Here is a 16,828-nt window from a genome sequence, read left to right on the forward strand (position 1 = left end):
TCTTCCCATTCATTATTCCAATTGCTATGCTATATTCGCTACAGGGGGCATGTCCTTTCTGCTGCAGCTCTCTCCCTGAAACTGTCACAGCTTCTAAAAGTATATTTAGCTGTTGGCAGTTGAAGGATGGAACTGAACATGTTCGACCACCTCAGTAGGTGGACGTGCATATTACTATAGAGATTAAACACCAGGGGGCACCGTTATAATGAAGTAAAAAAAAATATCTCACAGCTGAAGCATATTTTGGGGTAGCTACAGTATAGGGGTCGCAGCGGTCACAATTTCGACTGGGCCCCTAATCCAGCCAATTACCATATTTTTTGCTTTATAAGACGCAGTCCATTATGGAAGCACTCAATAGTATGCGGGAGGTACAGGGAGCTGTGAGTGAAGAGCTGTACTCACCCTTCCCTGGTTTGAACTGGAATGGGTGGACTACAGTACCCAGAAAAATTATCAAAATTAGGGTTATTCACTTTAGAAAAAAGACGACTGAAGACTGTGACAAGAGGACATCCTCTGCATCTGGAGGAAAGAAGGTTTGTACACAAACATAGAAAAAGATTATTTACGGTAAGAGCAGTGAGACTATGGAACTCTGCCTGAGGAGGTGGTGATGGTGAGTACAATAAAGGAATTCAAGAGGGGCCTGGATGTATTTCTGGAGTGTAATAATATTACAGGATATAGCTACTAGAGAGGGGTCGTTGATCCAGGGAGTTATTCTCCTTGCCTGATCAGAGTCGGGAAGGAATTTTTTTCCCTAAAGTAAGGATAATTGGTTTCAACCTCACCGTTTTTTTTTTTGCCTTCCTCTGGATCAACTTGCAGGATAACAGGCCGAACTGAATGGACAGATGTCTTTTTTCAGCCTTACAAACTATGTTTCGGGTCACAGTGCAGCATGGGCCCGTAGAAAACCAGGGAGCGTGACTGCAGGAAAGAACTCCAGACCTGCAGAATAGCGGCAGAGCAGAAGAGGTAATTTAATTTATTTATTTATTTTGGCTATGATTTGAGGTCTGATATGGGGGTCTGACATAAAGGTCTAAAGGGGTTCTGACATGGAGGTCTAAAGGAGGTTTGATCAGAGGTCTGATATGTGGGTCTAACAGAGGTTTGAAGGGGGTCTCATGTGAGGCTTGATATGGGGTCTGATCTGAGATTTCATATGGGGGTCTGATCTGAGGATCTGATATGGGGGTCTGAGGATCTGATATGGGGGTCTGATCTGAGGATCTGATATAGGGGTTCTGATATGAAGAGCTGATATGGGAGTCTGATTTGAGGATCTGATATGGGGGTCTGATTTGAGGATCTGACATGGGGGTCTGATTTGAGGTCTGATATGGGGGTTTGATATGATTTTGGGGTCTGTTCTGTAGATTTGATATGGGGTTCTGATTTGACATATGATATGAGGTCTGATATGGGGTTCTGATTTGAGGTCGGATATGGGAGTCTGATTTGAGGTGTGGTATGGGGGTCTGATCTGAGGTATAATATGGGGTTCTGATCTGAGGTGTGATATGGGGGTCTCATATGAAGCGTGATATGAGGGTCTGATTTGAGGTGTGAAATGGGGGACTAATCTGAAGATCTGATATGTGGGTCTGATTTGAGATCTGACATGGTGGTCTGATTTGAGGCCTAATATGGGGGTCTGATCTGAGAATCTGATATGTGGGTCTGGTCTGAAAGGTAAGGGGGTATGTAAGGGGTTATTTTTTTTCCTGGCACACATTATAAGGAGAAGTATTACTACTGGGGGATTATAGGGAGCATGATTACTAATATGGGCACAATGGGGGCATTATTATTATTAGGGCACTGTTAACACTAAGTGCACTCGGGCAGATAATTATTTATATTAGTGGGACTTTGGGGATTACTATTACTGTGGGAGGCACTGTGGCATAGTATCAGCTTATTTTGGGGGGGACATTATGTTTACAACACTATTAGTGTCAGGGACACTATTTGCCGGGCACAGTTATTTTTTAGGACACTGTGTGCCAATAATTATTGAAGGGGGCGCTATGTCTGTAATACTAGTATTATCAGGGAGACTGCTTCTGCAGTAAATTATTGGGGAGCACAGCAGGCTCAGTATTAGAGGTGGCAGGATGGGATGTTGAGAAGGTGGGAGGATAATGCAAAAGTAGGAAACTAAGATATCTGTTTGTCAAACTCTGCAGAGTAGTCCGAATGGAGAAGATGAAGAAAGAGAACATCTACATCAGAGGAGACATCACTGGATGTAAGAGGTATGTAATGTTTTCCTAGTATGTCTCTAACAGTAGGGCTGGAGGGAAGGGGTTAGGTTGAGAATTTGGCATGGGGGGCCATTTCAATTTTTGCCTCAGGCAGCAGAAATGCAAGGTGCCCCTTGCCACTAGTGTTGAGCTAATCAAAGTTCGACGTTGATCCAAATTTCAGGAAAACTTTGATTCGCCACAAAGCCGAATTTTTTCCTACTTCGTGGTAACGAATACATTTTCCCTGAAATGGTGGTAAAAATAAAAAAAAATCCTTGCCTCATCCATTTGAGCGTGAAGAGGCCGACGTGGCCATTTTGCTTGAAGATCCTGCGTTAAATCTCATGCACGTCACTCGTATGCCATCACTTGTCGGGGGAGATTTTGCGCTGTATCTCTAAGCAAGATGGCCACGGCAGCCTCTTTGCACTCAGATGGATGAGGTAAGGATGATTGAATTTTTTAATTGCCATTTCCTGTCATTGCACCTGCTACTTACAAAGAAATGCGCTTCTTGACTAAGTAATTAATCACGAAGGGACATTTTTTGTAAAATTTGGCGAAGCAGCTGAATCAAATTTTTGAGAACTTTGCTAATCTCTACTTGCCACAAAACACTGAGGGAAGGGGGGCCCAAGCTGTACTCTTGCACCAGGACCCATGAGCCTTTAGATACACCCCTGTCTGTGTCTAAGCATACATAACAGTAGAAAATGTTCTCCTGTACATTGACATCAAACTACCGGTAATTAGTTGCTGTTCTCCATGTTGAGGATTTTCCATTTTTTTCGGACCACAAGACTAACATAGACTGCAGAGCTATTCATTCTGTTAAAACATTTAACTCAAAAAAACTTTTACAAGTCAATGAGATGCACCATAGTTGTTATTGATTTGTTAAAGGGGGTGTCCAGCCTGTTGTACCTCTTGAAAAAAATCGTTCTCACCTGCTCTTCACTACTCTGTTCTGGCTCCCTTAGGTTACCTGCACACATTGCAGAGTATGCATGGTTTTTCCGCAAGGATTATCATGTGAAAAAATGCAGTATAATATAGCACCAGCAAAGTGTATGAAATTTCATAAATCTCATGTACACTTTGCTTTTTAGTTCTACGTGGAAATTGACCCGCGGTGCAGATGTTAATCTCTGCAGTATGTCAATTCTTTGTGTGGTTATTTAGTCTGGATTTCACCCTTTTCAATGCAAGGGTAAATTTCTGCAAGACAGCTCCCACCTGTTTGCAGGCAGCCTTAAAGTAGTTGTCCCACAAAAAATATTCTACATTTTTCAAACCAGCACCTGGATCTGAATACTTTTGTAATTGCATGCAATAAAAAAAATTGCATAGCCACTGAGGTATTCAATAAATTGTATCTGTATAGCGCCTCCAGCATTTTTTTTTAATTTTTTTTCTTATTTCTCTGTCTGGCTCACTGAGATGGCCGCACATGCTCAGTTTTATCTTTTAACTACCTCTTGTGTTGTGATAGGGAGAGAACTGCAGCAGAAAGGACATACCTCCTGAGCTGCAGCAGAAAGGACACTCCCCTTGATATAAATCTAGCAGAGCAATGAATGTGGAGATCTCTGGATCCATGTGAGGTACAGGGCTGGTTCTAGCTTTGTTAGAAAGAGATTGTCATGTGCTATATGATGTCTGATTTACATTTTCTACATTAATCATGGGAGAACCCCTTTAAGTGGTCTTCCAGTCTTAATCCTGTAAGCTTCTGGATGGACTGGGTCACATGCTGTCATAGCCAATGACTGGCTTTAGTGATGATGGTCAGTTAGTGGCTACAGCCGCGCACGTGACCCTGTTATATTAAAGGAGTTGTCTCACGAAAAATATTCTACAGTTTTCAAACCAGCACCTGCATACATGTAATTAAAAATTTAGAATAGCTATTCAATAAAATGTATCTGTATAGCTCCACCTGCAGTTTTTTTTTTTTTCTTATTTCTTTGTCCGGCTCACTGAGATGGCCGCACATGCTCAGTTTTATCCTCCAGCTGCCTCCTGTGTTGTCATAGGTAGAGAGTTGCAGCAGAAAGGAAATGCCCCCTAAGCTGCAGCAGAAAGGACATGCCCTCTGAGCTGCCAGCTTCATAAAAATCTAGCAGAGCAATTGGATCAATGAATGTGGAGATCTCTGGATCCATGTGAGGTACAGGACTGGTTCTAGCTTTGTTATAAAAAGCTTGTCATGTACTATATGATGTCTGATTTTAATTTTTTACATTAATAATGGGATAACCCCTTGAAGTCTGCCTGGTATCGTGCACGTACCTCTCCCATCCGACCACCAGTATAGTTCTCTTCAGCACTAGGATCTGAGAAATTTCCACCGCTCTGTCTCTTCCAGCATTTAGTTTATGGTGACAATGACCATTGAAATCCCACATCTTGAACAAAATATATCAATGACAATTAGATGTATTTTTACTGTCCACAACCAAGAAATATCTAGTAGAATGGCGCAGAAATATGAATTTACTTAAATTAGGTGGGAGAGTAACTCATTTGTTAGAGGAGTCTATTAAGCGCAACAAAAATTGGTGGTATTGGGTCCAGAGAGGCTAAGAAACATAAGAGAACAGATCCTCACCTCCAATCATCCTTTGCCGCTGCTGTTCCAGCACTGCTCTGGTCATTGCTGCTCTCCACTTCCTGTCCCCGATCCACGTGCCGGAAATACCAAGAAAGGCCCTGTCAGCCAATCATTTCCCATAGCATGCTGTATAACATAGGTATTCTCCCCTAGAAGCTGAAGGCACTATGCAGGCTCCATGCACACGGCTCTGGTGTATGCATGAGGTATAAAGACTGACCACATTTTGTATAACCGCAAGAATTACAAATATAAACTAACAGAAGAAGACTTGTCCGCTCACACTCTATTCCAGTACCAACATTCTGGTGCAGCCTGCCATTTGTTGTCTCCGGTTCTGCAGCAGTGATGTCTCAGACCACTCTACATGATCACCGCAGCTAGTTACTGACTCGTGTGAGATAGCCGAGGACATCATCGATGCAGCACAGGTCTCTCTGCAGTGATAGCATCTTTGTCCCGAAAGCTGAGGTCTGTGATTGGCTGCACGGAGCACTGCAGTGCCGTAAACAACGACCATCGAGCAGCAGCCAAGTAGGAGTGTAGGGGACTGGATATGCAGGGGCGCACTGCCAATTAGGTGAGGTGATTGCCTCAGGCGGCACAACCTGGAGTGGGGGCAGTGGCAGGGCCATGGGAAATTGTGGAAACACTCATCTCTCTATATTCATCAAGACGGCGAAACAGTTGAATACTGCAGTGGGACAAAGGAGCGATCTCTCCCTGCCCCGCCATTCCCTCTGATAGGCTACAGGCACTAGGCCAGAAGCCTATCAGAGGCTGGTGCAGGTGGCATGATCATCACGCTGCCTAAGCCGGGCAGCGTACAGCTCTGGACACAGGTCGGAAGAGGCCTGCACCGCATTGCAGACAGCTGCATGAAGGTAAGTATTTGAGTTTATTCTTTATTTGGCAACATGCTGTTGGCCCACTGTGGCGGGTCGGAGGAGAGTGTAGAGACACGAGGGTCAGTGGGTGCTCTCGTCCGCCAGCCTGGCTATCTTTATAAAGACCATGCAGGGCCAGGGCTCATACCACCGAACGCCTGTGCTCCTTTCCTGTGGGTGGAACACTACTCAGACAACACAGGGTACAATGCTCCGGGAAGACTTTACTGGATAACCAACAGTCAGCAGCATAGAGTACAGTCCCGGCAAGGACACAGGATGGCACATGTGATAGCGATTCACCCTTCCACTGTCTCGCCAGGGATTAAACCTCCGTGACTTCGGGTGGACCTAGGACCGACTACCCGAGCCAGTAACATCTCACTTAATGGAGCAAGCTTAGGGAGCCGGCCATGCACAGCGAGGCATTTGGCCAGGTGATCCGATCGTCCCAACCTGGACTCTCCAACCGAACCCGTAGACTCAAGGTAAGGCAGAAGAGCAGTTCTGAAGTCGACCAGCTGGAACTGTAGTCCCTAGGCTGATGTCCTGTGGAATAGCCGCTGATGACAAGGGCAGCCGCCCTTTCATTTCCCTCAGCCACCATTTCAGTGCTTTGGCCCCCATAGGATTGGTGGGAGATAATTATGGTTGTTCCATCATTGGTTGTCAGTTCAATCCGACTGCATAATGTCATTCTGATGACACAGCTCCTAGTACACAGCAGGGGGGCTAATGCAATCCCCAGGTGATGTAAGTAGCAGGTCCTTTCCCATACATCTGCTGGCTTGTTAGTCAGACCAAACACCGCATAGTTGATTCAAGTTGCTGTAGAAGTCAGACCGCTACATTAATCCCTTAGTGACCAGCCTGTTTTGGGCCTTACTAACCAAGGGTTTTTCTTCCTTTTTTCATCGTCGCGTTCAAAGAGCTATAACTTTTTTATTTTTCCGTCTATATAGCTTTATGAGAACTTGTTATTTGTGGGACAAGTTGTAGTTTTTAATGGCGCCATTTTGGGGTACACATAACTTTCTGATTAACTTTTATTAAGGCCTCTTTCACACAACCGTATGGCTTTTTCAGAGTTTTGCAGTCTGTTATTCACGGATCCGTTGTTCTGTTTTTTTGTTTCCGTTGTGTTTCCGTTTCTGGTACGTTTTTCCGTATGGCATATACAGTAATTACATAGAAAAAATTGGGCTGGGCATAAGATTCCGCAAAAACGAAACGGATACGGAAGACATACGGATGCATTTCCGTATGTGTTCCGTTTTTTGTGAGGACACATTGACTTGAATAGAGCCACAAAATGTGATTTGCGGGCAATAATAGGACATGTTCTATCTTTCAACGGAACGGAAAAACGGAAATACGGAAACGGAATGCATACGGAGTACATTCCGTTTTTTTTTTTTTTGCGGAACCATTAAAATGAATGGTTTCGTATACGGAACGCAAAAAACGGCCCGTAAACGGAAAAAGAAAACGGTCGTATAAAAGAGGCCTAACTCTTTCTGGGAGGGAGATGGGGAAAAACAGCAATACTGCCACTGCATTTTTACGTTATAAATTTTACGGCGTTTATTTTTTGGTATAAATAACAATTTATTTATTCTCTGGGTCAGTACGATTACAGTGATACCAAATACATATATTTTTTTTTAGGTTTTACAACTTTTTTGCAATAAAACCCCTTTTTTTAAAAGAAAAAAATGTTTTTACATTGCCGCGAGTTGTGTGAGGGCTTGATTTTTGCGGGACGACTTGAATTTTTTATTGGTATCATTTTGGAGTAAATGGCGCCTTTTGATTGCTTGTTATTATTTTTTTTTGTGGCAACTAAGAATAAATTGCAATTTTTTTTAATGGAATTTTTTTATTTAATAAATGTGTTGTTTTTTTTTGCCACTTAATAGTCCCACAGGGGACTATAACAGACAGTATTTTGATTGCTTTTAAAATGCAATGCATTATCCTTATAATGCATTGTATTTTAATGGCAATGCTATTTTAACATTGACCAGCAGGGTGCGCCAGAGAGGCACAACCTGCTGGAAATTACTGAAGGCTGATCTGGGGCCTTCATAGACCCCAGACAGCCTTCACACACATTGGCACCCCGCAATCGCATTTGCAGGGTGCCGATGGGAGACAGAGAGAGTCCGCTCCCTCTGTCACAGCTTTACATGCAGCGGGCGCCATTGCCCGCAGCATGTAAAGTGTTAAACAGCCTGGATCAGCACTCCTGCTAGTCCGGGCTGTTAGAGCAGAGCCGCGGCTGTCATGTGAGAGTCAGGTCCCCGCTCCCCCCTGCTTGGGGGACCCGTGCAGCGCTTAGACTGGGCCGCTGTAAAAAAGTGGCGGCCCAGCCTGAGGCCCCTTAGTGACCATGGTAAAACACGTATCGTTGGTCACTAAGGGGTTAAACAATAGCTCATGTCGCTGACTGTCTCCCCAAAACGATGGACAAAGAAACAGTACACCTGGCGCAAATTAAGAACAATCCACACCACAAGTGGTCAGGTGTTCTCATCAGTGAGCATGATGACGGTACAGGGAGCACTATAGGGACATTGTTTCTACAAGTGTCTCTGAATAGGAGCGTTTTGTACTGGCACATATTATAAAAGGGTATTTTTTGTATTGGCGCACATTATAAGGGAGTATATTTGTACTGGCACACATTAGGGGGCGTTTTTCTACTGGCACACATTATAAGGATAATTATTACTACTGGGGAATTTATTATTACTGGGGGACTATGGGGAACATCATAGTACCACTACACATTATAAGGAGAATTATTACTACTGGGGAATTTATTATTACTGGGGGACTATGGGGAACATCATAGTACCACTACAGGGGTATTATTACTTCTGGGCACAATGGGGGCATTATTACTATTGGGAGCACTGTTAACACTAAGTGCACTCTGGCAGAGAATAATTATTATTGGTGGGACTTTTGGGAGCACTATTACTGTGCGGGGGGTGGCACCATGGCAAAGTATCAGTTTGGTGGGTGCAGATATTTTTAGGGCACTGTGTGCCAGTAATTATTGAAGGGGCACTATCTCTGTGGTACTAGTATTTTCAGGGGGTCTATCTATCATAGTGGGCACAGTATTGGGTATGGCAGGATGGGTTGTTGAGAAAGTGGGAACATGATGGAAAAGTAGGAAACTGAGATGTCTTTCAAACTTTGAAGAGACGAGAGATGGCTGAAAGAAATCATCATGGCGGTCTGGTCTGAATGGAGAAGATGAGAAAAGAGAACATCTACATCAGAGGAGACGTCACTGGATGTAAGAGGTATGTGGGGCTGTATTACCCTGTATGTTTTGTAGCATTGTATGTAATGTTTTCAAGCCTTTCCTCCAGTAGGCCTGGGATTAGGTTGAGGAAAGGGATTAGGTTGAGAATATACCATGGGGGGGGGGGGGGGGGGGCGCCGTTAAAATTTTTGCCACAGGCAACAGAAAACTAGGTGCACCCATGTGGATAGGTCAGGTTTTCATTTGTTATTTTATAACAATCCCTGCTGTTATCTAAAATTTTGGAGGTCTAGGAAAAGTCATATAAGTAAAGTAAATATGCTGGAATATATATGATGAGGGTTATATTTTGACTATTTTTGCCAGTAGCAAAATTACATAATGCAAATTCACAATTATGGCATGACTATTTCTATGTGTTATAAAACATAAAAAGTTTCTTCAGCCTCTAATATATGGAGTATTTACGGTTAAGTTTTGTTATTTGTTTCCTCAGTTTTTCAGGGAGAGGAAAGTGTCATTTTCCTATGGCATAAAACGTGATTTACTCTGCCACTTTACATGCTGTGAAACCTTTTATTACATTGGTGTGACCATTATTCAAAGGTGTATTTCCTCATGAGCCTTTTACACCACATAGATTGCTGCTTTGTGCACGTCATTTACATTTAGAATGGTGAAACTCTAGGACGCCTTTGGATTTTATTGGCTGTTTTGTTTCACAAAAGACTCAGGTTTGCAAAGTGCATCTTCTACCAATAACACAGGAGCGGCCGTGTGTTTGGGGCAAACTCAGGATTAACAGACAAGGTCAAGATTAATGTCTAACAGTTATGACATTTTTCTTTTTACTTAAATTCAATCTGATATAAACATTACTAAGGAACTGAAAACCCATTGCTTAGCAGTCATATATTTAGACAGTAGGCAAGGTCTTTGATGCAACAGCAGCTTAAAACATTATATCATAATTTTTTTTCACTCAAATCAGTAGAGCATTGGAATATATACAAGATGTTGCAATACTGATATATCTAGCAGTATAGAGCAGACAGAGAAGGATGGGTGTAGGTTATCTTTTCATTTGTCTCTGTATGAGACCCATGCTGTGAGAAGCGAATGTGTACCCACTGCGTCACTGAACTCATTTGAGTTGGGATTACTCCTATGGATGTTATCTAAGTGGCCACCCCTGGTCTTCACCCTTTAAACTCTATACAGGGAACTGGAATCTGCTGCAGAGGAACTTCTTACCAATAGGGGTAAAAAAGACACTGATTCGTAAAAATGAGGTGTCAGGCAAAACTGTAGTCTGGGACAAGCTAAGGTCGGGGCAAGCAAAGTTTGTGCAATCCAAAGTCAGGGAAGGCGCTCAGGGTCAGCACCGAGATCAGGTGAGGCAGCAAAGGCCTGCCAGAAATTGGCAGAAGACACAGGCAGAAGTTGGTACAGAGAGCAAACAAAACAAACACTACATCTTAGCAGGAAACTAGAAAACTAGACCTTATTGCTCAGGCAGCCTCCCTTAATACCCTATGGTGGCCAGCCATAGACTGGAGAAGGTTAACGTGCATGCCCAGTCCTTTAAGTACTGGAGACAGCATGTGCCCTATAGGCAGTGAGAGGCAGAAATGGCAGAAATCAGGCCTCAGCTTGCTGGACGCTGGTAAGTGAGGGTCACAGGGAGAGCAGAGCAGGCAACCAGTTAAGCGCTCCAGCAGCTGTGCCGAACAAGGAAACTGCAGCAGGCACACACCGCCAGTGTAACACAAGGGAGAAGATATCTTATTGCTCAGAACTCGCATGAAAGCTTTTACATAAAAAAAAAAACATCAATTCAGCACAGTAAGGGTCCATTCACACGACCGTGTGTGTTTTGCGGATCCACGGACATCGGCGATGTACATTCCGCATTTTACAGACCGCACATCGCCGGCACTTAATAGAAAATGCCTATTCTTGTCCGCAATTGCGAACAAGAATAGGACATGTTCTATTTTTTTCGGGAACGGAATTGCGGACCCGGAAGTGCGGATCCGGGCAGCACATCATGCTGCCCAATAGAAATGAATGGGTCAGCAATACCGTTCCGCAAAATGCGGAACGAAATTGTGGACGTGTGAATAGAGGGTTATAGAGAGAAAAAGTGTATTTACTGAATCCAGCAGATGGAAAAACACCCAAAATATGCGCCTCTTCATAACTTCGGCGATCCACCTCCAGCTATAGAAGTTATTAAAGGGTTTCTGTCACCCCGCAAAACTCATTTTTTTTTTTTTGGATAGTTAGATTCTTCATAGTGCGATATAGGAGAATATAATAGTCTTACTTACTTTCATGCGGCCGATTCTTTATAAAACGAACTTTTATAATATGTAAATGAGGGCTCTACCAGCAAGTAGGGCGTCTACTTGCTGGTAGCTGCTGCAGAAATCCGCCCCCTCGCCGTGTTGATTGACAGGGCCAGCCGTGATCTCCTCCTCCGGCCGGCCCTGTCAGTAATTCAAAAATCGCGCGCCTCGCGTCATTCGGCGCAGGCGCTCTGAGATGAGGAGGCTCGTATCCTCAGCACTCCCTCAGTGCGCCTGCGCCGATGACATCACCGAAAGAGAAGACGTCATCGGCGCAGGCGCACTGAGGGAGTGCTGAGGAGACGAGCCTCCTCATCTCAGAGCGCCTGCACCGATTGACGCGAGGCGCGCGATTTTTGAATTACTGACAGGGCCGGCCGGAGGAGGAGATCACGGCTGGCCCTGTCAATCAACACGGCGAGGGGGCGGATTTCTGCAGCAGCTACCAGCAAGTAGACGCCCTACTTGCTGGTAGAGCCCTCATTTACATATTATAAAAGTTCGTTTTATAAAGAATCGGCCGCATGAAAGTAAGTAAGAGCATTATATTCTCCTATATCGCACTATGAGGAATCTAAGTATCCAAAAAAAAAAAAATGAGTTTTGCGGGGTGACAGAAACCCTTTAAGACCGAAGTCTAAAACGCTAGTCTTAATAAATGACCCCTTTAATATCTACAATACTCCATGCGGATTAGTTGCATTACTGTCGGAGTCTAGTTGCACAGTCACAGTCCATTGACTTCTGATAAGCATCTGTGCTTCATAGCAGCCTTTTTCCAATACAGCAAAACCCATTCGTGCACAGTGTAGCTGATATGGGATATGGACTGATGCTGCTATGTTACCTAGGCATTAAAGGGGTTGTCTCACTTCAGAAAATTATTTATCATTTATCATGTAGAGAAAGTTAATAGAAGGCACTTACTATGTATTGTGATTGTCCATATTGCCCTTCTTGCTGGCTTCATACATTTTTCAGCGCATTATACACTGCTTGTATCCAGGTGCCTTTTCCTATAGTGTGCAAGCACGGCCACCGCTGCTGGATTGCAGGGTGGTCATAGCTCCTGGATACGAGCAGTGTGTAAAAATGTGAATGAAAAATTCTATTTCTTTTAAAAGGGTTTTTCAGCCTTTTTCCTCAAGATAGGTTACCTCTAGCTGATCAGTAGTGGTTAGACACCCCACATCCCCACTGATCAGTTGTTATGCGTAGCCCAAACACAAGAAGTCGACACCAGAACTACACAGCAGTGTCAACATTGCAGTGGACCTCGCTCGCAACTGCAGCGCTGCTCCCATTCACTTCAATGGGAGCAGCGCTGCAGTTGCGATTGCTATACACTGCGTGCAGAATTATTAGGCAAATGAGTATTTTGACCACATCATCCTCTTTATGCATGTTGTCTTACTCCAAGCTGTATAGGCTCGAAAGCTTACTACCAATTAAGCATATTAGGTGATGTGCATCTCTGTAATGAGAAGGGGTGTGGTCTAATGACTTCAACACCCTATATTAGGTGTGCATAATTATTAGGCAACTTCCTTTCCTTTGGCAAAATGGGTCAAAAGAAGGACTTGACAGGCTCAGAAAAGTCAAAAATAGTGAGATATCTTGCAGAGGGATGCAGCACTCTTAAAATTGCAAAGCTTCTGAAGCGTGATCATCGAACAATCAAGCGTTTCATTCAAAATAGTCAACAGGGTCGCAAGAAGCGTGTGGAAAAACCAAGGCGCAAAATAACTGCCCATGAACTGAGAAAAGTCAAGCGTGCAGCTGCCAAGATGCCACTTGCCACCAGTTTTGCCATATTTCAGAGCTGCAACATCACTGGAGTGCCCAAAAGCACAAGGTGTGCAATACTCAGAGACATGGCCAAGGTAAGAAAGGCTGAAAGACGACCACCACTGAACAAGACACACAAGCTGAAACGTCAAGACTGATTTTTCTAAGGTTTTATGGACTGATGAAATGAGAGTGAGTCTTGATGAGCCAGATGGATGGGCCCGTGGCTGGATTGGTAAAGGGCAGAGAGCTCCAGTCCGACTCAGACGCCAGCAAGGTGGAGGTGGAGTACTGGTTTGGGCTGGTATCATCAAAGATGAGCTTGTGGGGCCTTTTCGGGTTGAGGATGGAGTCAAGCTCAACTCCCAGTCCTACTGCCAGTTTCTGGAAGACACCTTCTTCAAGCAGTGGTACAGGAAGAAGTCTGCATCCTTCAAGAAAAACATGATTTTCATGCAGGACAATGCTCCATCACACGCGTCCAAGTACTCCACAGCGTGGCTGGCAAGAAAGGGTATAAAAGAAGAAAATCTAATGACATGGCCTCCTTGTTCACCTGATTTGAACCCCATTGAGAACCTGTGGTCCATCATCAAATGTGAGATTTACAAGGAGGGAAAACAGTACACCTCTCTGAACAGTGTCTGGGAGGCTGTGGTTGCTGCTGCACGCAATGTTGATGGTGAACAGATCAAAACACTGACAGAATCCATGGATGGCAGGCTTTTGAGTGTCCTTGCAAAGAAAGGTGGCTATATTGGTCACTGATTTGTTTTTGTTTTGTTTTTGAATGTCAGAAATGTATATTTGTGAATGTTGAAATGTTATATTGGTTTCACAGGTAAAAATAAATAATTGAAATGGGTATATATTTGTTTTTTGTTAAGTTGCCTAATAATTATGCACAGTAATAGTCACATGCACACACAGATATCCCCCTAAAATAGCTAAAACTAAAAACAAACTAAAAACTACTTCCAAAAATATTCAGCTTTGATATTAATGAGTTTTTTGGGTTCATTGAGAACATGGTTGTTGTTCAATAATAAAATTAATCCTCAAAAATACAACTTGCCTAATAATTCTGCACTCCCTGTACACTACACTGTTGACAGTGCTGTGTAGTTCTGGCGCTGACTTCTGGTGATGGAGCTACACAGAACAGCTGATCCCAGTGGGTGCGTGGTGTTTGACCCCAGCCGTTTAGCTAGTGATGGCCAATACTCAGGATAGGTCATGATTTAAAAAAGGATGTTGGCAAAAATGGGTACAAAATTCTGGTGTAAAGGAAGCCCACTGATAGGTGGTATAAACTTAGACAGTCTAAAGGTGTGCCACTTTAATAAGTCTGGCACATCCTCAAATTGTCTTGTTCTGTCACATTTTCTAACAATTAGAGAGGATTATTGAATCTGCCCCATTTCTAATGAGCTGGGAATAAAGAGAACAGTTATAGTGACGGGTCCTCACCGAGCTTCGCGGCCTGGATCACAGGTATCTCCCTATACACAAATTAGGAGACACCTGTCAATCAAGAGGGTGGGGAGAAGCCTGCGGTCACACACCCCAAGAACCCTTCTTCCCTTTTCTGGCTCCTTTTTAAAGTATGTTTTCTGAAAGGCTGTCAGTAATGAGGGGTCCTGTCAGCAATTACAGCTGCCCAATGTTCGGGTAGCATGAATCACCCTGCCGCTCCTTTCATTCTCTATGGGACTGCTGAAGATAGCCAAGTACAGCAGCGCTTGGCTACTTCTGGAGGTCATGTATTGAATGAACAGTGCGGCAGGGAGCATGCGTGGTCTGATGCTCTATCGGGATAAGGAAATGGGACCCCTGTTTGGTGGGAATTTCAGCAGTTGGATCCACACTGAACAGTTAATTATATCCTATCCTGTGGATAGCGGATAACTTGAAAACTTTGTAACAAACATTCTCCTTTGTCTAGATATTTCTGTAACATACCTTTGATGGCAGCCTTGGTGTTCTTTTTATTTTCTCCTTCAGAACATACACTTATGGGGTAATTTATCAAACTGGTGTAAAGAAGAACTGGCATAGTTGCCCATAGCAACCAATCAGATTCCTCCTTTCATTTTTTACATCTCCTTTGGAAAATGAAAGGTGGAATCTGATTGGTTGCTATGGGCAACTAAGCCAGTTCTACTTTACACTAGTTTGATAAATCCTCCCCCTTCCTTAATGTTTTTGGGGCTGTTGAGAAGAAGCTGGTTTTAGTATGTTCATTCTTATGGTCTGGCCTGCCAGAAGAGATCACTCTACCACCTGTGTACGAAAGGATCCAGGCAGTTGACTGAGCTACTGACCATGTGTGACCACCGACATTGAACACATTAGGTGGACATTCTGAGAAGCAACCAAAAGAACACCAGGGAGAGCTATAAACACATATATAACAGCAATATCTGGACACAGGGGACATTTTATTAAATTATTCCATTTGAAACCACGTCCTGTTTAGTGGGAACTAACAGAGTATAATGGTGTTTATTTGTGGGACAACCTCTTTAGCTGCTATGTAGTTTATCACTTGGTTAGATGGTGTTCAGTGGATATTAACACTAAAAGAATGAAACGCAGATTAATACATAATGACATTCTGCTCACCTTTACTGTTCCATCAGTGCTCCCTGTTAATAGCCTGGTTTCACTTGTGTCTAAAGCCATGGTGCTAATCTCTGCATTGCCATGACAGCCCGAGAACTGTTTGATTTTCCTTCCAGTGTCTATCATCCAGAAAGTAATTGTCGATCCTGTGTCTGAGCTGATTACCTAGAAAGTGAGGAGAATTCTACATGAATATAAATAGTGCTTAATATTTTTCCTAACATCCTTAGTAATGAACACTGTTTACTCCCCCTTCATATTAAAAAGTAGCTGCCAACCAAAAAGTATGTTAGTCATAAAAAGTCAAAAATTAATCATGCCATAAACAATATTGCTTACCCCAACTCATGCTTTACAATCAGTGCCGCCCGTTATTTGTTTTGTGGGGTTTCCATATAACCCTCTGGCACGGGTTTAATTGTGTCAACGAAGCATTACACTAATTTATTTACACAGGTTTTCAGTAGTAAATATCTCAGAGCATAAATGTCCTGCTTTATACACATTTTAAAGCTACTTTCACATTAGCGGCAGCCTTCTCCGGCAGGCTGTTCCTGCGGGTGAACAGCCTGCCGGATCCGTGCTGCCACTTGTGCGCAGTGAATGGGGCCAGAGCGGACTTCCGGCGGCACGCTTGCACTAGCGGCAGCTCGGATCCGGGAGGCTTTTCACCCGCAGGAACAGCCTTGTGAAAGTAGCCTTAGTATATGTAAATCTAGGATGATATTTAAAAAAATATAACTTAGGCTACTTTCACACTAGCGTTTTTGCTGGATCCGGCAGAGTTCAGCAAAAACGCTCCCGTTACTGATAATACAACCATCTGCATCTGTTATGAACGGATCCAAGACGGATCCGTCATGAACTCCTCTGAAAGTCAATAGAGGACAAATCCGTTTTCTATTGTGGCAGAGAAAACTGATCCGTCCCCATTGACTTGCATTGGGGTCATGCCGTCTTGCTCCGCATCCCAGGACGGAAAGCAAACTACAACATGCTGTGGTTTGCTCTCCAGTATGGGA

The 16,828-nt window shown here is 43.6% G+C and overlaps 1 protein-coding gene across 1 annotated transcript in view; it reads right to left on the minus strand.

Annotated features, from left to right (window-relative positions):
* WDR49 (WD repeat domain 49) overlaps positions 1 to 16,828 on the minus strand; it is a 190,659-nt gene that overhangs the window by 85,183 nt on the left and 88,648 nt on the right. Inside the window, exons 9-10 of the mRNA XM_040428182.1 lie at positions 15,807 to 15,971; positions 4,554 to 4,669 (exon numbers count right to left, since the gene is read on the minus strand). Of these exons, the coding sequence (XP_040284116.1) occupies positions 4,554 to 4,669; positions 15,807 to 15,971 (281 nt within the window). The remainder of the gene's footprint in view (positions 1 to 4,553; positions 4,670 to 15,806; positions 15,972 to 16,828) is intronic.

Source organism: Bufo bufo, chromosome 4 (genome assembly GCF_905171765.1).
Source record: "Bufo bufo chromosome 4, aBufBuf1.1, whole genome shotgun sequence".
NCBI classification, from domain to species: domain Eukaryota; kingdom Metazoa; phylum Chordata; class Amphibia; order Anura; family Bufonidae; genus Bufo; species Bufo bufo.